This window comes from Leguminivora glycinivorella, chromosome 8 (genome assembly GCF_023078275.1).
Source record: "Leguminivora glycinivorella isolate SPB_JAAS2020 chromosome 8, LegGlyc_1.1, whole genome shotgun sequence".
NCBI lineage: Eukaryota > Metazoa > Arthropoda > Insecta > Lepidoptera > Tortricidae > Leguminivora > Leguminivora glycinivorella.
The window spans coordinates 5,410,671-5,433,874 of NC_062978.1; the positions used below are offsets into that span (position 1 = coordinate 5,410,671).

At 39.2% G+C, this 23,204-nt stretch overlaps 2 protein-coding genes across 6 annotated transcripts; one reads left to right on the forward strand and one right to left on the reverse strand.

Moving 5' to 3' along the window:
- The first annotated feature begins 10,874 nt into the window (after positions 1-10,874).
- Positions 10,875-22,830, forward strand: LOC125228595 (muscle LIM protein 1). 5 transcript variants are annotated; one of them, XM_048133227.1, is made up of 12 exons: positions 10,875-11,031; positions 11,611-11,744; positions 12,011-12,170; positions 13,169-13,298; positions 13,922-14,018; positions 14,291-14,375; positions 14,530-14,598; positions 15,705-16,001; positions 18,493-18,625; positions 19,356-19,543; positions 20,610-20,763; positions 21,879-22,830. In XM_048133227.1, the coding sequence occupies exons 2-12, from the start codon at positions 11,630-11,632 to the stop codon at positions 21,999-22,001; spliced, it is 1,551 nt and encodes a 516-aa protein (XP_047989184.1). In that variant the 5' UTR covers positions 10,875-11,031; positions 11,611-11,629; the 3' UTR covers positions 22,002-22,830. The 5 variants fall into 5 exon arrangements, with proteins under 5 accessions (XP_047989184.1, XP_047989180.1, XP_047989182.1 ...); XM_048133223.1 differs by lacking the exons at positions 13,922-14,018; positions 14,291-14,375 and adding an exon at positions 13,705-13,801 and having other exon boundaries at positions 14,502-14,598; XM_048133225.1 differs by lacking the exon at positions 14,530-14,598.
- Positions 21,081-21,866, reverse strand: LOC125228596 (selenoprotein F). The gene has a single exon (XM_048133228.1). The coding sequence runs from the start codon at positions 21,613-21,615 to the stop codon at positions 21,109-21,111; it is 507 nt and encodes a 168-aa protein (XP_047989185.1). The 5' UTR covers positions 21,616-21,866; the 3' UTR covers positions 21,081-21,108.
- Positions 22,831-23,204: the final 374 nt, after the last annotated feature.

A 23,204-nucleotide genomic window follows, 5' to 3' on the forward strand; every position in this document is an offset into this window, starting at 1 on the left:
CGTAGATCTCAAACATCATAGTGTAATAATGGAAAAAATTGATCAATTACAATCCCCCTCCCCCCCCTAGTTTCCGTACAGGGTACGTAGCCGAATGGCACAAACGCTCGATTCGCGTCGGAGAAATGCCATTCGGCTACGGCACCAGAGGGCCTCTAGCCAAGTGGCGAACGATACCACATACGCAACTCGCTCTGTCGCGCCAATGGGGAAGAGAGATGGAGAGGGATCACTAAGGGCCAGTTGCCGTCAACCACAGTTAACAGACACGTCAACGTCACGTAGCAGAAGTCTATATAGAAATTCCAGGGAGCGTACTTTTCATGCCGATGACATTAATCTGACGTCACGCTCCGTATAGGGTGATCCCAAATAGTTTTATTGTAAATTATTAATCATTAGTCGTCAATCATTTTAATCGTGTACAAATTACTTCAAATACAGTAGTCCATTTACATGTGGCATAAATAATACCTACTTGAAATGTGAAACGTGAATAAAATTATTTGTATGTATGTATGTATAAGCTTTATTGTACATAAAGGAAACAAAAGAGACACAGTTACAGAGTCAGTAATATACAATGTAGGCGGACTTATCCCTTAATGGGATCTCTTCCAGTAAACCTTTGTTATTATTATTTTTTTATTTTTTTTTATTTGATTTGTTTTTATACATAAATTTAATTAAATAGTATTTATTAACAACACATTACAATAAATACGTAGAATAGAGAATTTCTCTCTAACGTAAAGCACACCATCCTTCTTGCATTCATTACCATACAAAGAAATTCATAAGTCAATGATTAATAATTTACAATAAAACAATTTGTGATCACGCTATATGGAGCGTGACGTCAAATTGATGTCATCGGCACGAAAAGTACGCTCCCTGGAAATTACCATACAAATAATTTAACGAACGCTAAATTCGGTAACAGACGATTTGGTGCACACCTATGCGTTACACGAGATCGTTTTGTAACTTGTCTATGCAGATGCACCTTGGGAGTTACAAGTCGCTCACTCTTTGTGGCGAACGACACACAACTCTCTCTCTATCGCTCTTTCATATTAGTGCGACACAAACAGTGTACGTAGCCAAATGCACAAACGCTCACGATAATATCCTAATAATACCTCGTAATAATACCTCTGTTTCTGTAAACTGTAGGTATATAAATTTGTTGTACACAATAAAGTGATTACTACTACTACTACTACATATCTGTTTCGTAGCTATCTATCTCTATCGCTCTTGCATATTGGCGCGACAGAGCCAGATTGCATTTCTGTCGGCGTCTGCCGTCGGCGATTGCCATTCGGCTACGCCGGCAGTGGCTTATCGTTCGCCACGCATTAGCGACTGGCCATTTGTCTACGCGCCGCGTTTAGTATGCCTGTGCCAACATCTCAGCGATCGTTTATTCTGAAAATATGGAGATCACCCAATAAATTTACCTATGAAAATGATACGTCGCGGTTCGCTCCAGCGTCAAGATCGTATGTTTTTACGGCAGTTGTCCTCGTGATTGGTTATTTTTAACCCCCGACGCAAAAACGACGGGGTGTTATAAGTAGGCTTGGGACTTTTGGATGCTCGCTATGGTTCTGGCATCCGCAGAGTCGCCATTATGTTAAAACATTTTTTTCGAAGTCAAAGTCAAAGCCTGGAAATAAAACATGTTAGATGTCATGATCTATACGTATACCTATAACAATATGCAATTAATTTCATCACAAATCTATTACACACACGTGTCGAAGTTCACAGTTGACGCGATATGCATAATATAATACTATATACGTACCTACGATTTACTTTACTATGCATCCTCTTTGATACTTGTGTTTTGTTTGACAGACTACTGACATCTATTTCAAATAAAAATAAAAACACTTGAGTAATAGTTATTTGTTATACAAGGGGCCAAAGTTGTATTTACATTTGTACCCGAGTGTAACACAAAACTTTTCCCCTCACTATAGCGAGGAAACTACAACGCAAAAAATGCGTTTATCACTGCTTCCAGTAGTTCCACAGGTGGTAAATCATCTTTATTACTAGATTCACCTACTTTTATCAATTTTAAAGCAGTTAATTTGACTTTATTCAAGGTCAAATTACTTTACCCACTAGTGGATAAAATGCGTTTTTACCCGCTGGTATTAAAGGACAAAACACGTGTTTCCGAGCTAGTGAGGGGAAAAATAAATTGTCGGTTCAGATGAAATATCGTTTACGCAATTTGTAACAAAATTTTAAAATGAATAATTTTACGACTTGCGAAATTAAATCCTGGTTAGAGCCGTATCAGGAATTAAAATATGATGAAGAAAAGTCTAGTATATTTTGCTCTTTATGTGATGTTCATTTCAAAGCCGGAAAAAAAGTATTTATTGCTAACCATATTAAAAGTGTATCCCATCAAAAAAACTGTGGTGAATATAGCTTGTTGTTAGATTGGATAGAGATATTGTTGTTAGATATTTTATTTCCAGGCTTTGACTTTGACTTCGAAAAATTTTTTTTAACATAATGGCGACTCTGCGGATGCCAGAACCATAGCGAGCATCCAAAAGTCCCAAGCCTAGTTATAAGTTTGACCTGTCTGTCTGTCTGTCCGTCTATCTGTCTGTCTGTTTGTCTGTCTGTCTGTGTGTGTGTGTCTGTCTGTGGCATCGTAGCTCCCGAACGGATGAACCGATTTAGATTTCGTTTTTTTGTCTGAAAGCTGAGTTAGTCGGGAGTGTTAGCCATGTTTCATGAAAATCGGTCTACTATGTCGCAGTCGGGGGTTTTTTCAAAATTTTAATTTTGTGGTTAGGTTATTATATATATCTATTATTTACACTATACTTCGGATAGGTAGCAAAACAATGTCTTTGAAATAAAATTGATCGAGATTGATTTAACCTAGCTCCTCCTCATAAATTATACCTCTTAGGCAGATTTTGAAATCTATGGAAAAAAAGATGGACATCACAGCCTTACGACGTTAACACTGCAATAATTATAAACAAATGTATTTTCATCGGCCTTATATTTAAGTATAATATAAATTAATAATCTCCCATCACAAAGATAAATCATAAATGAGAGCCAAGTTCAATATTAAGTAAATATGTCATATGCGTCGTTGTCATCCAATTGTCATCACAATTATTTGAATTTGCTACTTTTTTATTAAAGAATCTTTTGTCAACTCAATTATACTTTTATTAAATTACAAATCATACAATATTAAAACTTGTACGTAAGAACGAACACATCAAAGCTCGAACTTTAATTACCTGATTGTTAAAAAAAAAACACTGTAAAAACTATTTCCTCCACAGAAATTGGCACTCATGATCTCATTTTTTGTCGACGAAGTAAACAACTACGTATACCTACTTATATTTATACTGAAGTTAGCTAAAATTTCACATTATGTATTTTAATGTTTATGTATTTTTGATGGAATATATACAAACATGCTCAGACACACCCATTTCTAACCCCCGGCGCAAAAACGACGGCCTGTCTGTCTGTCTGTTCGTCTGTCTGTCTGTGTGTGTGTCTCTCTGTGGTATCGTAGCTCCCGAGCGGATGAACCGATTTAGGTTTAGTTTTTTTTTAGAGTGAGTTAATCGGGAGTGTTCTTAGCCATGTTTCATGAAAATCAGTCTTACGATGTCGCGGTCGGGGGATTTTTTAAATTTTAATTTTGTGGTTATATCAGTAGAAAAAGGCGACATGTTCTGTGAAAATTCAACACAAATCGATCACATACATAATTTAGAATGTTTATAGCGATAGGTAATATAGAATTTTGTTTTTAATCAAATAACAAAATTCAATATTTAGTAGATGTTCGATGATGTGACCACAGAGTACCGCTACATCACGCGATTGTGATGTGATACCGCAGGTTGGTCACAAAGTTACAATTCTCCCATCCATACACAATGTAGGTACCTACAACTACATTCATTGTAAAGAATTGACAACAGACTTTCCACTAGGTGCGTACATCTAAAAGCGGTGTATGAAATTTTGATATGGCGTGGGAGTGAGACTACCCACGGCGGCGAGTGAGTAATGCCGGCCAGAGAGACCGCTGACTAACCCGTCGCGTTTTCATGTTATTTTAGCCCCGGCCCACGCGTATCCATGAAGAGCTACCACACCTGCGGCCAGACTCGTAAACACCTGAATGTTATTCAATACCGAACAGATTTTTGTTATAAAATGCCAATCGATTGTTATCATAACGTCCTAGGGAAGCAACTCATAAGTATTTGATCAAATTTTTGAACGCCAAAATTTCCGGTGTAACCCAATCTTAACACGTGTCTAGTTTTATATTACAAAGCAAGTCGACGCAGAATTGATAAACTACATTTATCCACAGTTCGAACAAATTTCACGTTATTTATAATATTTAGAATCATAAGTAAATGAGGACATTCATATTTGCTAACATTTCATAAGAACAATAATTTAAGATCACATTCACATCCACTGATTTCTTGGAACTTATAACTTATAATACTATGTACATAAGTTCCAAGAAATCAGTGGTATCGGCCGAAATCGAAGAAGGAAGTTCTACGACCACTGCTTCTTTGTTTACCCGTTTGACAGATAATTCTAATCTCAAAAGAAACGAAGATAGCGCGTTTTCACATTATCCGATCCGATATCGGATGTAGGACCGATATCCCATACATTTAAGTCACCATCTTTAATTTTTGCCTTTGAAATACTTCCGACATCCGATATCGGATCGGATAGTGTGAAAACGCACTAACACCTACTGTAAAACCCCATCTCTTTGCCTAGGATATCTATCTTCGCCTGGCTTTCGAACTAGGTACTAACTTTTAGTGCAGGTTCCGCCAAAACATACTAATTATAATTTTAAATTTAGTAAATTTTTCAGAACCTGCGCTAAAAACTAGGCTGTAATATAGACTTTAGCCGGTCGAAAATCGGTGGGTAATCTAGTCGAAGAGACGGGATTTTACGCTAAGTATTAACGCTCTGTGTAGAACCAATGACACACAACACAATCCCAAAAGTTGTTGAAATCATTAAAACTTCTTGAGTTCTCAACCACACCAATTTTCCGGTTAATTAGTTTGTTTTTCGCCCGTTACCAGCTATATTTTTACAAAACAACGAAAGTATAACGTATGTGTTTAATTATCATTATGACTGTAGGTGACTGTCTCTCCGAACAGGTGGTTACAAAGAAACGAGATCAAGATATGGACTAGTTTGAAAGGGTGCCAGGGAAAATGTAAGAAAGAAAGACGTTTTTCGGAGAGCGTTTCACTGCCATAAAATTAATGTTGTGTTATAAAGTTCGGTACAGAAATAGCGATGCTCTCAAGAGTTGCGTTGGTTAGTATACTCCTGCGGGAAGAGTGATGTCGGCCGAAATAAGTTTTTTATTGAAAATGTTAACTTCGCTATCAACTTATTAAATGAGCATTATGTGAACAGGATATTAAATCTCTTTAAATTTCATTAGAGTATCAATATTTTATAAACCTTTAATCAATTATTATTTCAGATTGTACATATACCTATCTAAGACCTACTCATTCGACGGTTGTCTTAGGAAAGTACCTAAGACCCACGTAATTATTTTTTGGGTTTCATACAACATCAAAATTTTCAAAAGGGTTACTTATTCATTATTGACTTTGTAAAAAAATTACGAAACTTGGCGTATTTTTTACGTGTAATAAAATAAGGCTCAAATACCCCATAAAAAAATCAAAGAAGTTTCTTTAGAGCAATATTGTATTGTACATAGTACCTAATATAATAGCAATAATAAACCAATTAACAAAATACTTTTCTAAAATGTTACGCTTGTTTTACCCATAATAAATCGTGTTTTGATTATTGAATGCTGGAGTTCCAGTAATGGACACACAAGGCCTTTCTACCTTCAAATGAAGTCATTGTTTGTCATTCGAAGCTAGTTGTTCAGATTGCACCATACAAAATCGAAATCAGGTGCAACATATGGTGCCAATGTTTACGATGATCTAAGGGCCCATAAAAGGGTGTACAGAGATTTTAGAGCCTTATAAGGAGAGCAGTCTTACCTTTTGAGGTTTATTGAGGCTTAGTAATGTCACTTCTCTCGGGACCGACTATGTTATATGTATACGTATAGGTACTTTTATGAAATGAGATGAATGAAATTAAAAAAGTTTATTGATGGTGTGATCCCATAGATTTATTAGTAACATAAAAACTATTTATAGGTACTAAGACCTTTATCTTATTGAGTTTTATAACTTACGTGCCTACTTCTTAAGACATTTTAAATATAGGTAAACAAGATATCGAGACAGTTGATTCCGTTCCTATGCTAGACGATTCGAAAACAGTCCTACAGATTCAGATTTTTTATTGATAAAATATGATCCATAAAATGACCGTAGATAAAATAGGCCGCGTACTCGTGACTTGCTAGCAGTTCCCAAAGCGCGCACTGTAGCGTACAGGAACTCACACTTAGTTCGCGTTTTAAAGTACCTTAATGCGCTTCTCAAATCAGCACCTGACTGTGACGTTTTTGCCAGTAGATGGAAGGTCTTATGTGATGAATGTCTGAGGTTATGCGAAGCGATGGATGATCGGGTGTCTTCAGTTAGTTATTAAGTTTATTATGTTAACGTTATTACACTAAGTATTAACAATATAGTATGATGTTTTATGCATTGCACAGTGCCTTAGTGTCTCACTGTAATACTGTGTAATTTGTTTTGAAAAAAAAAAAAGATATTTTACACGTCATTTTTTACGCACATACGATACGATACTAATCAGTTGTTATGTTACGAAGATACCTACCTGACAGTAATGACCTTGTGATCTTATTGCCTTCTCAAAGCCACATTGTTTTTAGGGTTCCGTAGTCAACTAGGAACCCTTATAGTTTCGCCATGTCTGTCTGTCCGTCCGTCCGTCCGTCCGTCCGTCCGTCCGTCCGTCCGTCCGTCCGTCCGCGGATAATCTCAGTAACCATTAGCACTAGAAATCTGAAATTTGGTACCAATATGTATATCAATCACGCCAACAAAGTTCAAAAATAAAAAATGGAAAAAAACACAGCAAAAGGGAATGTTTTATTAACGGCATGTACCCCCATAGGTTACGGTGACCGCTTTCCATCAGGCGGACCGTATGCTTGTTTGCCACCGACGTAGTATAAAAAAAAAACCCCCCCTACATGTAAAGTGGGGGCTGATATTTTTTTTCATGCCAACCCCAACGTGTGATATATTGTTGGATAGGTATTTAAAAATAAATAAGGGTTTACTAAGATCGTTTTTTGATAATATTAATATTTTCGGAAATAATCGCTTCTAAAGGAAAAAAAAGTGCGTCCCCCCCCTCTAACTTTTGAACCATAATTATGTTTAAAAAATATGAAAAAAATCACAAAAGTAGAACTTTATAAAGACTTTCTAGGAAAATTGTTTTGAACTTGATAGTTTTTGAGAAAAATACGGAAAACTACGGAACCCTACACTGAGCGTGGCCCGACACGCTCTTGGCCGGTTTTTTTTATTTAACAAAAAAGACAATGTACACAAGCATATTATTAAAGTTTCGCCAAACTGTAAAACAGTTTGTTGGCGATGCGCTCCATCTTATCTAAAAATAACAATCTACCTACTAGATACACACATATAATTAATAAAATTTTAATGAATGTTTAGTATGGGACAGCCCAACCCAAAGATTTGACCTAGATTGTAAATAAAAGACGAAAAAATAAACATGCCGTAAACTATTGTCACCTTGGTTATGCCGTCAGGATTCTCATTTTCGTAAACAAGATCGACAATATCGACATGCTACGAGTACGAATGAGTGTGTGGTCCAAAATTTCTGAAGAATGGCTTCTGGCAGTAAGTTCACCTCTATACAATTTTAACTTTACAATAAAGTTGAATAAATTACATAGTTAAGCTCTAATATTGTACAGATATTCGGAACGTCAAATTTTAAGCACAATGTAGATTGAGTACGAGAATAAATATAGGTACCTACCTACCTATAAAACATATCGGTGCACCTATTTTTAGAAAAAATATTAATAAGCCGACAGGTGTTCGCTGGCAGCGCATGTAGTGATATGAAACCGTGGTCTAATTGTCAACATAATAAAGAATAATTTTGTTGTTTATTCCTGGCCGGGTGACTTACGCCGCTGACCGCATAGCAGACTAGGAGACTGGCCCATCTGTCGCCACCTATAGTTCAGACGTCACACCGTTTGTCATTTTAGCTCCATTCGTATGGACAACACTTGCTTGCCAAATTAATGACTCAAAGTTCCTTGTTTATTTTTGTTGTTGTACTGATTTTGGAATGTAACCTCATATGGCAACTGCCCGCAAGTTTATTTATTTTAGGTTGTGACATTCGTTTTCAGATGTGTGTTATTATTGATAGTGTGAATCACAGGTGAGACAAAGTTACCTGCGTTTAAAAATTGCAAGGCCAGTGGCGCGTTGACAGTTGAGATGCTCGAAGTTCTTGTATGCGATGTTTAGAAATCCCGGCTAAGTGCGCTTTCACATTATCCTATCCGATATCGGATGTAGGACCGATATCCCATACATTGAAACCGCCATCTTTGATTTTTGCCTTTGAAATCCTTCCGACATCCGATATCGGATCGGATAATGTCAAAAAAACGCACTAAGGGCTGATTTAGACGGTATGAGATCTCGTATGCAAGTTTTATTAGTCATTAAAACGTGGCATTTGAACTGACAAGGATTTAAGAAATATTTAATGAAAATTATTATATTTACTATTGATGTTTGAATGAGGTACTGTCAACCAATTTGAATCCTAGGCCACTCTAGAACCCTGTCTTATTGACAGCATGCTGTATTTGTCATTGAAGTCACTTCGGCCTTTACTGTGAAAGGGTTTTACAGTGGCCTAGGATTCAAATTGTTGCACTGTACGTACATACCTAGAACCATAAATCAGCGACAGACGTCGTCTTTAAAAAACACAAATTGCCGACTGAATTGGATGTCATCAATCCACAATGCAAATGTATTTCAAAATCGGCTCAAATATGTATCTGCTATACTTATTGTTAGCTTCTCATAAAACCACGCTACAGTTAGGGTGTAAACAAGTAGCCAAACAGTCACGCTCCGTAGCTTCGTAGACACAGACAGAGATGACAATAATACGCTACGGAAACGGAACGTGACAGATCGGCTACTTTGCCTACGCATCTAGGCCCTGTACCCGAATGGCATTTCTGCGACGCGAAACGCCACCGAAACGCCGCAGAAATGTAGTCTGGCTCTGTCGCGCCAATACGCAAGAGCGATAGAGATAGATCTTCGCATTTTCGGAGCTGTGATGGAGGATGAGAGATGGAGAACGCGTTATAATCATGAGCTATATCAAATGTACAATGAGCCTAACGTCATTAAGACCATAAAAATCGGACGCCTGCGATGGGCAGGACACGTGATTAGAGTGGACGAGGCCAGAGTACCCAAACGCCTTTTAGATGGCCGACCGGAGGGCAGCAGAGGTAGAGGCAAGCCCAAGCTCAGATGGTTAGACGGCGTATACCAGGACATCAGGACCCTAGGAGTGAAAAGTTGGAGAAGGAAGGCCACAAATAGATCGGACTGGAGAGACCTGCTTGACCAGGCTAAGGCCCACCCGCGGCTGTAATGCCTCAGATGATGATGAGTTGAAGGGTATTATTACAAAACTTTCTCATTTGTCGTACTACACATTTATAGATGTTTTATTCTAGGAAACTTCAAATTGTCGATTTTATCGTGGCACATCACATACGTCCATAATTAAGCTATAACCATTGGCTTAAATCCTATATTAGAGTACCAGTAGGTTTAGGTTAGGTTAGAACTGCGATGCTACAAAACGATGAACGGGGTTTAAAGTAGGTTTAGGTTAGGTTAGAACTGTGACCACACACAAAAACGACCAGCTTACAGAGTAGGTTTAGGTTAGGTTAGAACTGCGACCTATACGACAACGAATAGCTTTTAAATTAGGTTTAGGTTAGGTTAGAACTGTGACCACACACAAAAACGAACAGCTTACAGAGTATGTAGGTTTAGGTTAGGTTAGAACTGTGATCACACAAAAACAAACGGCTTATAGAGTAGGTTTAGGTTAGGTTAGACTGCGACCATACATAACTACGAATCTTTTTTAAAGTAGGTTTAGGTTAGATTAGAACTGTGACCAAACAAACAGTTTATAAATTGTAAAATTTTAGAAGAAATCATAATTGAAATAATATTATGCGTAATGAATTGTATTCAATGTAAAACAAAATGAAATGAAAAAACACGAAATGAAATACCACGATATAAAGTATACTCGGAATAACTTATCTACGAAGTAAAAGTCTACGGTTCTACGATATGAACTGTCGATGAAATGAAATTATTTGAAACGTTGTCTTTGAAATAATATTCGAACAAGTGTCTGTCGGCGATTCAAAGGTAAACCATTAGGAACTCGCCTTCAGCTTCGAGCTTCGGCATTCAATTCGCATTCGTTCGTGAACCCAAATTGTTTCGCGCCAATGCATTTATTAACTTCCTTGTTATTGTTACATATAACAGTAGGGTTGGACGGGGTCAATATTCTACCAATACTTATAGGTTTCAAACTTGGCAACGTTAATGATCAGCCAGGTGCGTGGGCAGATTGAAGTTGTTTTCAATTGATAGGATAATGAATGATCGAGTGATATTGTGGCGGAGCACGTGTGGAAGGACGAGGAGTCGGGCGGCTGGGGGTGGTGGCATAGCGGTGGCGCTGGCCACGCGAGGGCGCCCGCCCCACCACTGGGGCCGTGTGCAAGCCGCGCATAGACTACGGTGGCGCGCTGCCCTCGCGCATCATTCGACCTCCGCGCACCAGTCTCGGCAACACCGCCCTGAACTGTACACGCGTTCGGGAGCTAGACTCTCGTAGCGAATCGACGAACAGGTCCGTAACAGTGAAAGTGACAACGAACCCGCTGTCATAACATAACGCAACCGCGCGCGAGTGTTTACGCGGCTTCTACCAGTGCAACTATTATTAGAGATGCAAACCGTGCTCCAGCGTAACTTTACCTGAAGCGCCCAAATTAGGCGCGCGGCCGGTCGGGCCCGCCTTCGTTCTGCCGGACGTTCTTTCCGCGAATCGCGCCCGCATTTTGGTGGAAGCCGCATAGTTAACCCTCCTTTGGTACTTGTGTTTGTTGAGCAATAAGTGACAGTTTGGATGCGGTTGATGTGGTGCAGGCGACTTGGATTACGGCCAAAGAACTATGCATTATCTAGAGCAAATTCTACTAACGAATTTGATTTGATAATTCATTTTCAGTGGTAGTGGTTGTGCTTAAAAATAATACAAGTGACAAAAATCTTGATTAGCTTTGTGAAAGGATGTCTGCTATTCTAAGCTGGAGTTTAATGCGACTAGAAGACGCTTAGTCGCGCCTAATTTAAGTCGCCTACCCGCAACGACCGCCGTCCGAGCTCGGGGAGGGCCCGGTCTGAACTTGACTGCATTTTGTTTCAGGATAAGTTAAGCGAGCACAATGCCTTTCAAACCTGCAGAGAACCCGAAATGCCCGAAGTGCGGCAAGTCCGTCTACGCGGCGGAAGAGCGCGTCGCCGGCGGATACAAATTCCATAAATCCTGCTTCAAATGCGGTAAGATTCCCAAACCCTACACCACAACATACCAATCTAAAGTAAAGTTGTGGAAACATACTGCCTATACTTATTACATTCACCCTTGGATCTACAAAACTTTTGGTCTCACTTCAGGATTAAGATTAAAAGACCTTTCAACCCCAAAAATACCTAGGATTGTCTATTTCCTCTAAGGGCCATAGTACAATATACCTACGTTAGTGTTTACGTTATGCTGTTTCTATGCAGCAGCAGTAATCAAGTAATCAATGTTTTTCACTCAGGTATGTGCAACAAGATGTTGGACTCCACCAACTGCGCAGAGCATGAGTCAGAACTGTACTGCAAAAACTGCCACGGCCGCAAATACGGACCCAAGGGCTACGGCTTCGGCGGTGGCGCTGGATGCCTATCGATGGACAGCGGCGACCAGTTCAAGGCGCAGTAAGTAGCCCGCCACTTGTCACTCCCGCCGCCCGCGCCACTGAGGGTCTTTCCTTATCTAAGGTCGCATTGATGACCGGCCTTTGGGCCCGTGCGTAACAATATTAACAGCGTGTATATAATAAAGCTCATACAAGTAGAAAACGCGCGCTCGGCTGTACATTACGCGCCTGACACGTGCATGACCAGTCTTTATGTCGAAACAGGGAATGAGCGCAGCCGTCGCCCTGATGCAGCGCTAGCGAGTCGCCAGCACACCCCGGCCGCCCAGCAGACTCACGGCCGCACGCCGATCAGTTCTTTAAATTACTATAGTTAGGTTATTTATCGCTATCGCTTAAATTATTTTGTTTATCGGTCTATTATTTACTATTTATATAAAACAACAATAAAAGAGTCGACCATCAAACATGACTTAGTTGAGTTGACACCGGAGCGCGGTCGAGCCTCGCGCGGCAGAACACGGCGCGAGCTCGAGCGCGCTCCTACCTTAGATCCTTTCCCCCCTTCCGATCGGGCGACCAAACTGCGGAGCAACGGTGAGAAACCAATCTGTTCTGCCTCAGCACGGCTTCGCAATGCTCCAGACGCACAATAGAATGCATGCTGCGCCTACTGCTAACAACCCTCTTGTCTTATAATTTTCCCCGCCACTGACACTCTCTCTAACCTTCACTTAATGCTTCTTCTCGGCTCTAACTTAAGCTGCTATATGTGATGGGATAAGGAAAGCGCCCTCTTTGTTGATGTGTATAGTGCTGTAGTGAGGCTGTACTCGGGCCAGCGCGGAGCGGGCGGCCGGGAGCCCTTACCTTCTCCCATTACGGCGGAGGTGCGCCGTCGGTATCAACTGCTTCGCCGCGGTGTGGACGATATTAGTGTAGCGGAAGCTGGACCGATTTTGGCTCTGGCGGCAAGCTTTTAACAACTCTTCTGTCAGCGTTTGTTGCACGCAATATATTGTGAGGCAGAGAATAACGTATCGTGTGTATGCACAGTGAGGAGGGTGTGAGGACCAACGGCGCGTGCCTGGAGCCGCGCGTCATCGCCAAGGCGCCGCCCGGCGAGGGCTGCCCGCGCTGCGGCGGCTACGTCTACGCCGCGGAGCAGATGCTCGCTCGCGGAAAGGTCAGTTGTACCTGCTGGACTCAATCACCCGTCAGCTGTAAACTAGCCTTTCACATAAGCTTTAAATTGCTGAAATATGACTATAATTATTTATCAAATTATCCTCCACAACTTTAACTTAATAAGAACTAAAAGCAATATGCTTAATTTTATCATACATACATACATACAATCACGCCTGTATCCCATAAAGGGGTAGGCAGAACACATGAAACTACTACAGCTTCAGTGCCCCTCTTGGCAAATAAGGGGGTTGAAAGAAAACGAAATTTATCAGTTAAGTAAATTATTAGTTGTCAACTAAATTATCCCCGAATTTTAACAAAAACTGACTGACAGACCAGTTGACGATGGTTGTTTTTCTATTTCAAGTGAATAAATAAATGAAATACTTGTTATACCGTAGGGTTATCACAGACGGTGCTTCAAGTGCATAAGTTGCAACAGAACACTTGACTCAACCATGCATTGTGATGGCCCGGATAGAGAAATATACTGTCGAGGTATCAGATTGTTCCACGAGCCCCGTGCGATAACCCCACACCACATTTTTGATAATAGCTTGCACCTGTACAGTGAGCCCTGCATGATCTGTGATCTTCACATGTTCGCTGTATGTCCAGGCGTGGCACAGGGAGTGTTTCAAATGCGGCGACTGCTCTAAACGGCTGGACTCTGTTAACTGTTGCGAGGGCCCAGACAAAGACATTTACTGCAAAGGTTCGTCCTTCCAGCACTTTCTATTAACTCTCCAATAGCTGATTAATGTACTCTTGCATCCTGGCATAGCTAGCTGGAGTAAGGACACAGCCGAAGGCTAGCTAGATGCAAGTGTACATCGGTTTAGCTTTCTTAAACCATTTCAAATTTTTGTTTTACATATTTCAAATATTACCTACTAAAGTTACACATTTTGAACTGCATCTGATTTTACATGATCATAGCACGCAATTTGTGATTTGTCGTTTCTAATTCAATGTTTTTTTCTATAGTATGTTATGGGAAGAAGTTTGGTCCTAAGGGATATGGGTACGGAAAGGGAGCCGGTGTTTTGCAGAGCGACTGTTTTGCCAATGGGTAAGAATCAGAAAACTACGCGAGTCATTTGGCGAGGTCACAGCTGTTTTGGTATAAACGTAGTCTAGAGTCAATGTGCTGTGGTCTCATTAAATGACATGTATTAATTTTTTGCTTTCGCTGTAGGATGCTACGCACAAAGATTTGGTCCTAGAGGTATTGGCCACGGGGGAATGTCAACCCTCGGTCTCATGTGTGATATAAAGGACATGGAGTGGCAAAGGTACATTTATAGTGTGTTACCGGGACCCTAAATGGACGTAGTCTATAGGACTGCAAGTCTTTGAGTTCACCAAGATAAATAACTCTGAAATCTAACACTACCTATATTTGCTTATAGATGCTTTAGCAAATGTTTTCCCACTAGTTAAATAACAAGTAGTTTAGCGTTTCTGGGGCCTGTTGTGCCCTCATATTTTACCTACATATCATTTTAATTTACCTGAGATTAACCACACGAACCCCTTCATACACTTAGCAACATGTTATGTTAAACTTCTCATATTACAATACCTACAGGTTGGAGTTATTTCCATCGCATAGTCACTTTCATAAAATCAGCTTATAATACAAACAAGAGATGGCAGCGTGCCAATGTGAAAATAGAACGCGCGCTCTCGAACGAACTAATTTTACACGTTTCATATCGGCGAGACGCCGCGGTTTTGAACCAACACGTAATCTACTGCAGATCCCTTACATAAATTCCATCTTAATGGGACGTCGGGAGCATCCGCACTCCCGCGCAAGGCTGACTTATCTAAGTTGCGTAACTCTCTCCCTGCATGTTGATGACTTTCCTTTCATGTTCTCATTCTGGCTTGTTTCCTAATTCACATTTATGTTATTTAGGATAGTGGTTTCCTGTAATATATTTAGAATGAAAGATATAAAACGCTCCGATTTAATTGAAGTATCCGTAAAACAACTCAAAAACCAGTTTTGGGTTATGGGTACAGGATTCTGAAGCGATTTAGTACATTTTGAAGAGATCGGTTATCTTAATTACGTCGGGGAGAAAGATTTTTGTGGATTCTCGAAACTTTTCTTTAACTTTTAAATTAACGCTGATAAAATAATGGTCCCTATAATCTTCAGAAGGTATTTTCCTCCGTCTGGGAATTCTTACAATCCAGACGTACCTGCTTATCCTGAACTTATCACATCACAAGCTTCCATCAGTTTTCAAAAGGAGATTCTGTCCCTGTACGAACATACGAAAACTATTCCCTCAACCTTAAACGCTTTCAAAATATAAAGCTTTCACATTAACGTCTACACCTGCATTCCTTCTAAACCTGCTTTCCTAATAAACTATTTGTGTACCAGCGATCAAGCACCCAAGACCACGCTGATCGACACCACATCCATCATGGCGCCTCCCGGCAAGGGTTGCCCCCGCTGCGGTGGCGTAGTATTCGCCGCCGAGCAAGTCCTGGCCAAGGGCCGCGAGTGGCATCGCAAGTGCTTCAAGTGCCGCGACTGCACCAAGACCCTGGACTCCATCATCGCCTGCGATGGCCCGGATGGCGAGGTGTACTGCAAGACCTGCTATGGCAAGAAGTGGGGACCCCACGGTTATGGATTCGCTTGCGGATACGGCTTCCTTCAAACTGATGGCCTATCGTAAGTACCAATGCTACTTTATACTTTTATATTTCAACCCCAAAACATGAGCAAGAAGATTAACGAAGCATCCAAAGATGCAAAGTTATTTGAGTGTTCGCATCGTCAATGCACAATTGTACATCTTCCACTCACTGAGTTAAACTACCTACTGGACGTATTTTAGCATTGAGTCGATATACTCTTACCATAATCTGCTCAATCATTGAGATATATTTTAACTTCTGATTAGCAGAAACGTTTGCAATCGATGCCGTTAGGCTTAGAATAAATTTAAAAGTGGAAAATGTCTGCCTTGGGTGAGACTTGGTCTATATTATTGTACAATAGTGTTAGGAATCACTGCTATGCAAGCAATTTGCGCTACTAAGGTTCCCGACAAGCCGCTATAGTTGTTGCGTTATACAGCTAAAAGTGTTATTAGGAAGTGATGTAAACGTTTATATCACCATTTTATAGAGCCGCTATAGGCCTGGTCTATAACAGGATCAAATATGACTATTATAGAACAATATTACTGTATAATGGTGTTAGAAATCACTGTTATGCAATCAATTTGCGCTATTAAGGTTACCAACAAGCCGCTTATAGTATTTTTAGTAGTTGTGTTTTAACAGATTTAAAACCTAACTATACCACTATTTTGGGATATAGTGGCTTTGGAAAACACTGCTATAGTATTTAACACTGTATAGTAGTGATATGAATACCATCTTTTTATAATGAAGTTTTCAGGATACGTTTATATAGCTTTGAAAAGGTTATAGTCGTTTTCTAATGCCTTTTATATCTCATCGCCGTATACGCCACAATGACTCTTTAAATATCACAGACCTGTTGAATAATGATTTCGGTATCTCTTTTAAAACACAATAGCGTTATAGCTGAGTTTACTATATGTTTTATAAACCAAATCAGATATATAAGAGTAGAAAACGATTACTTTTAAATGACAATTTTGACCTTAAAAGGCTGCTTTATGGTGTTTATACATCGTAATTATGAAATCAGGCCAAAGATGCGGTATCTAGTTCCGTACAGTGTTTTTCTAGAAATTAACTTTAAAAATAGGTAACATAGCGACCAATTGTAGTTTAGATTTGTCATACTAAAAAGAAAACAACATTTATTAATACTGTTTACTTTCTATAGTAAAACATTGAAAACAAGTATTGTTTTCTATATAAAGAACTTATAAGTTAAACTGGATCATAGTTAAATTCTCATGCAACCCTAATTGAATCCACAATGGCAGGCTTATGGCAGTGAATGCGTATGATAAGTGATATAGTCGAACTATAAAAGCGTATGTTTTACTTCTTGGATCCATAGTAGAAACTTTGGTGACAATAATTTTATTGTATTAAATTATATTTATTTATTTTATTCAAAACATGTATAAATCGAGGGCGCATTTAAAATACTCATTAAACTAATATTCTTTTAACGGTAAAATTTCCATCGCATACCTTTTTGCAGTAATGATGGAAGTATATGAAATCAAATTATGTTAATTGACACTAAACTTCACAAGTTCACACGCCACTTTTCGTTAAGTTCCTCGTTTAGAACAGTTTTTGTTAAATATTACACACATTAAATTATTTTAGAAATTTCGCATTAAAAGGGACGGCAACTGCTATTATAGAACAAAATAACCTGTATAACGGAATCTCAAATGCTACTATAGCATACATTGATACTATAATAGCGTTACTGTGTCCTCTATGTCAACAAATTAGCACAATAGTCATCATTACATCACCATTATAGACCTTAAACGTCACGGATGATACTGCTATAGGCCTATTATATCACTAAATGGCTGCATAATTGCGCCAAATCGGCTCTACAGTACCAATATAGACTATTTATAGGACCATTTAGTGTGATTTAATTTGGTGTCCTCGACCACTATAGGACCAGAAATTGTTACTTGAGAGGAACTATAATAAGCACACAAAATTTCATCCCCATCGGTTCAGCCGTTTAGGAGGAGGAGGTAACAAACACACAAGCATGTCAATGATATTTAACAAATTCCTTATTCAATACAAATACTTCGATATATGTTTATAGAACTATATTAATAAAATATAAATATATTATACAATACCAAGAAAACATTTTTTCACGATTAAATTCAATTTATGACCCATTTTATTACAATATTTATTTATACCCACCTATTAGGGTAGAAAAGGTAAATATCGGGTAGATTGGGTAAATACCCGGTAAATACCCGATATCTACCCCGGGTATTTTCCCGCCGCCCATCTCTAGTTGGGAGTTCATGGTACTTCACCGTCGAATAGCTGACGATGTTGACAGACGCTTTCCCACCCATGCGCGCATACGAGGGTCATGACCCCTGGAGCCCGGGTGGGCTATACACATTGACCACGTGACCTTGCCCTGAGTACGAAGCTGTATCCGCCCTTCTTCTCGCCGGTCCTATTAGTCAACTTGACAGCGTTTTATCTTATTCCAGTGAGGAGCAGATCTCCAACAGTCGCCCGTTCTACAACCCGGACACAACGTCGATCTTGGCCCCGAAGGGGCAGGGCTGCCCCCGCTGCGGCGGCATGGTGTTTGCGGCTGAACAGCAGCTCGCTAAGGGAACGGTGCGTATTTTGTCATTATTACAATGGATCCTTAGAATGTAGTGTTACAGAATAATTATTGTACTACTGGCTACAAAGCCAAATGCGTAAACGCTTACGATGATATCGTTATCGTAGCTAGCTATCTCTATCGCTCTTCCATATTGGCGCGACAGAGCCAGACTGCGTTTCGATCGGCGTCTGGCGTCAACGACTTTCATTTCGGCTCGGCCGGCTATACAGAAAATACACTTGTTATAAAACTTTAGTTTGTTTGGGATCGGAAGACAGACTTTGCTCGAAATTCGTCCTTATTACAATGAATTCATATAATGTACAGTTACAGAATTAATAATGTCCTAATGTACAGAGAAGACACTTCTATAAAACCGTAGTTTGTTTGGGATAGAAAGACTGCAAAAATTTGACGGCCTATGATCGCTTAATTTTAATATTGAGAATGAAAAAACTAACTACCTTCCCCCTATTATTTTGAAGCCAAAAATTACAAGGATCATCTCAAAATCAAGAACTGTCATCATACAAGGTCGCCTTTAAATGTCTTCATTGACATTTAGTTGCTAAGCAAGCCATTGAGCTTTGTTTACTTGCTAGTCAAAGATAACATATGTCTAGATACGAATTCATTGATGTATGCTCATTGCTCAAGTAGGGGGAAACTTGTGACTTATTAAAGAGTAATACTAACGGCACACGAAAGTAAAATAATAATGTCCCACCGCAATTCCAGATGTGGCACAAGAAGTGCTTCAACTGCGCAGAGTGCCACCGGCCCCTGGACTCCATGCTGGCCTGCGACGGCCCCGACAAGGAGATCCACTGCCGCTCCTGCTACGCTAAGCTCTTCGGGCCCAAGGGATTCGGTTATGGCCACACCCCCACCCTCGTTTCCTGCGACGCTGAGCCCGCCGTCACTTAGTAAGTTACAGTTATATATGCTACTAGCTTTTGCCTTGAAATTCGAAGCTTGCGGAACGCTCCATACTAGAGATGGGCCGAATATTCGGTAAATATTCGGTATTCGGCATATTCGGCAAGTTTTTCAATGTTCGTATTCGGCCGATTGCCGAATAAACAAAGTAAAAAAATAATGAAGATCTTATGTATTCCTTTGGATAATAAGCTCCTATTTTAGTAGCTTTCTAAGGAACTACTAAAAAGAGATAATTGCCTATGCGTCAAAATACAAACACAAAGTTGGAAAAACCGTAGTTTAAGAGTTGAGAAGAGTTTAGAGTTGTTTTAACTAAGTTTTAGTTAAATTCACTTAATCGTAATAACATATGTAGTTCTAGTAACATATGTAACCATTATAAATCATTTAATAGTTTTTTTTTTAACATCAGCTTTCTAAATATGGCGTAACCGAATATTCGGCCGAATGTTCAGTTCGGTAAGAGCTGAACCGAATGTTCGGCCGAATATTCGTATTCGGCAAAGTCCATATTCGGCCCATCTCTACTCCATACAAACTTCGAGTCCCCATTTTAGGGAAGTGGGGGTTTACAAAGAGACAATAAGTAGCCAATGTCGCTCTCCATCCCTTCAACTATCTCCACTTAAAAAATCACGTCAATTAGTCGCTCCGTTATGCAGTGAAAGACGGACAAACAAACAGACACACACTTTCCCATTTATAATATTAGTATGGATTACTGGGACTAGATCTCTTACAATACAGTGAATGTCTTATGGCTTGTGAGTTTGTGCTTGTCTTTTACCCTTACTGAACGTAAGTGCATAAAAATCGAGAAAAATGGCGTGTTCTTGATTTAAAGGCCAAGATTATTTTTGAGTTGAGGTGCCATGTTTGTTGGTTCAATAATACGAAAACAATCCCTGAGATCCATGAAGCATCAAGTGCCGTAATTTATAAAAAAGTTTTAATGCTGTTTTGACCTATTCATATTCTTTTTCTATCATTGTGCAAAGTCAGGATTAATCATATGACTATTGTGACTAACGATTTTAACTATCTTTACAGCACAGAACAGCTCCCCTTTACCGGACAAAAGGCAGCTAAAGGCCAAGGTTGTCCACGATGCGGCTTCCCCGTGTATGCGGCAGAGCAGATGCACTCCAAGAATGGCACATGGCACAAGAGGTGCTTCTCATGTGCGGACTGCCACAGATCTCTTGTAAGTACCACTTTATTTTACATTTCTACTGTGTTGCTTTTAGAAAATATATCATAAATACCCCTTAGGCATGGGATGCAACACAGTGTACTATATTGTCTATATTGACAAAAACTGATTGATCACATGAGCTGACTTAGTTAACTAGTGGTATTGATATGATGAGTTCTTTAGACAACTCACTATACTAATGTTAACCCTTGTTATTGTAGAACTTACCTTACCATTCCTCCACAAGATGTTAGCAGTTCCAGAAAACATGGCTCTAAAATGATTATTACTATAATACCATAGGATTTTCTATTAAAAAAACGTAATTATAAGAATCACTTACTTTATTAAAGCTTAGATTTGATTAGTTTTCAAATAGGACTTGTCTTCTTCATCGTCTCTGATGAGATGTCCGCGCAAGAACTCCTCCACAGTGTCCGTGTCCCACTTCTCTATCGCCACCGTCTCCTTCACGATCCCGTCCTTGTCGAACAACTTGATGATCGGGTCCAAACCGCGCACATACTTGATTTGCAAGTTCGGGAACTTGGCGGGCTTATCTCCTTTGCAGAACGCTTGAATTTGAGGGTACGCGGGGAATTTACACGTACAAACTTCTAGCACGGCACGCGCGTACTTTTTCTCCTTAGGAGCTGACTCGTCGGCGTGACAGCATTCCTTACAATGCTCGATTAGAGGCTCCAAATTAAAGTCCTTCAGCTGATCACAGGAAGAACACAGTAGATTGGCTTTTACAAAGCCGAGAGACGCACAATCTTCCGTAGAAAATTCTGCATAACTTTCGTGAATGGCAAAGAGTGCCAGTACAATTACTACAGGCGAAAAACCTAGAGTAAACATGATTAATTTAATATAACTCTTTGCTAATTTCTATCTTTTCGTTGCTACGCCGCCATGACATTTATTTGACACTGACAGTTGACGTCAACCTGACGTGTCGTTATCTTTGAGTCACTTTTATACACGTTGAATAACTGATTATTATGGCAGTACCTAAATGAACCAAAAAATATATCTTGAACCGAACTGAGGGGAACTTATCGCTTTTAAGCTAGCCAGTCTTTTGTTTATTGTTCGATTATAATGAGCTCTGTTTATTCCAGGATTCCACCAATTTGAATGACGGCCCCAACGGTGAGATTTACTGCCGCGGCTGCTACGGCCGTAACTACGGACCTAAAGGTGTAGGTTTCGGTATGGGCGCAGGCACATTAACCATGGCTTAGTTGAACTATAGAGCTGGACTTTATAGGATCATTTAATTGTGCGAATGGTAGCATGAAAGGAATCTAATCTACCTAGTGCTACCCTCGATCATACCTTTCATTAAACTGGCTTTAATAATGGTTGATCTATCCAATGAGACTAATTAAGTGAATAATGATATATTTTTAAACGCATTATTAAGTGCATATATTTTATGATAGAAAGGTATAAATTAAAGGTTACATTCCTTTCATATTATGTACAAAGTGTGTGATGAATGTGTCTGGGCCCTTACGTTTATAAATTTGTCATAAAATATTGTAACTCTTATTTAGTAAAACGCATAGATCTAATTGTAGCTGTAAGGAAGAAAAAAATATGGATTATTAAAAAAAAAGTTTTAAAAAGCAAAAAAAAAAGGAACAACGGCATTGTGATTAATACGCCTCAAAACTGTCACGCCGGTGTGACGGTGAGGGACTATCCTGTAAACGCAAGAAAAGATTACAAATAAATGTAATCGTTTCGACCGACCAGATCTTAGTTTTAGTAAAGATCTGAAGCGTCATTCACCTAGGTATTCTTAATTTCTTATACACCAAAGATTTTTGTACATACGTATTTGTAATAGCCATAATTTTTATATAATATATCAAGTAACAATAAGCTGTGCTAGGGGAAATTCTAACATTTATTTACACTTACGCTTTTAGGCTTCTGCTGTATAACTTGCACACAAAATTTGACAAGATTTAAAATAAGACAGCTTATTGCATTATATTTATATGACCATTTTTGACAGAGCATTGTCTAGGTTATCATTTTTTAAATAAAATAAAATGAAAAAGGCGAATTGTTTTACTTACACCTTGACACAACAGTGCTACCAATATCAATAAAAAACAGTCTATTTTATTAGAGAGTTTAAACCCAATACAACGTGAAAAAAAGGGGAAATAATACCAAGAATGGTTTGTTTTGTTTGACCACATAATATACCTAATGAGCAATTCCCGTTAAGTTTGTACATTTGGAAATTTTGATAAAAATTGGTAGGCAGATGCTAGCAAGATTATTAAAATGTCCTAGAGTTTGTATGAAACCTTCCTTTTTTGTTACCAGATTTCTATACATTTTCGGTAACAAAAAAGGAAAGTTTCACAATCAAGGATTTTGGTTTGTTTCATGTTTCAGACTACAATTTTTATCAAATAATATAAATG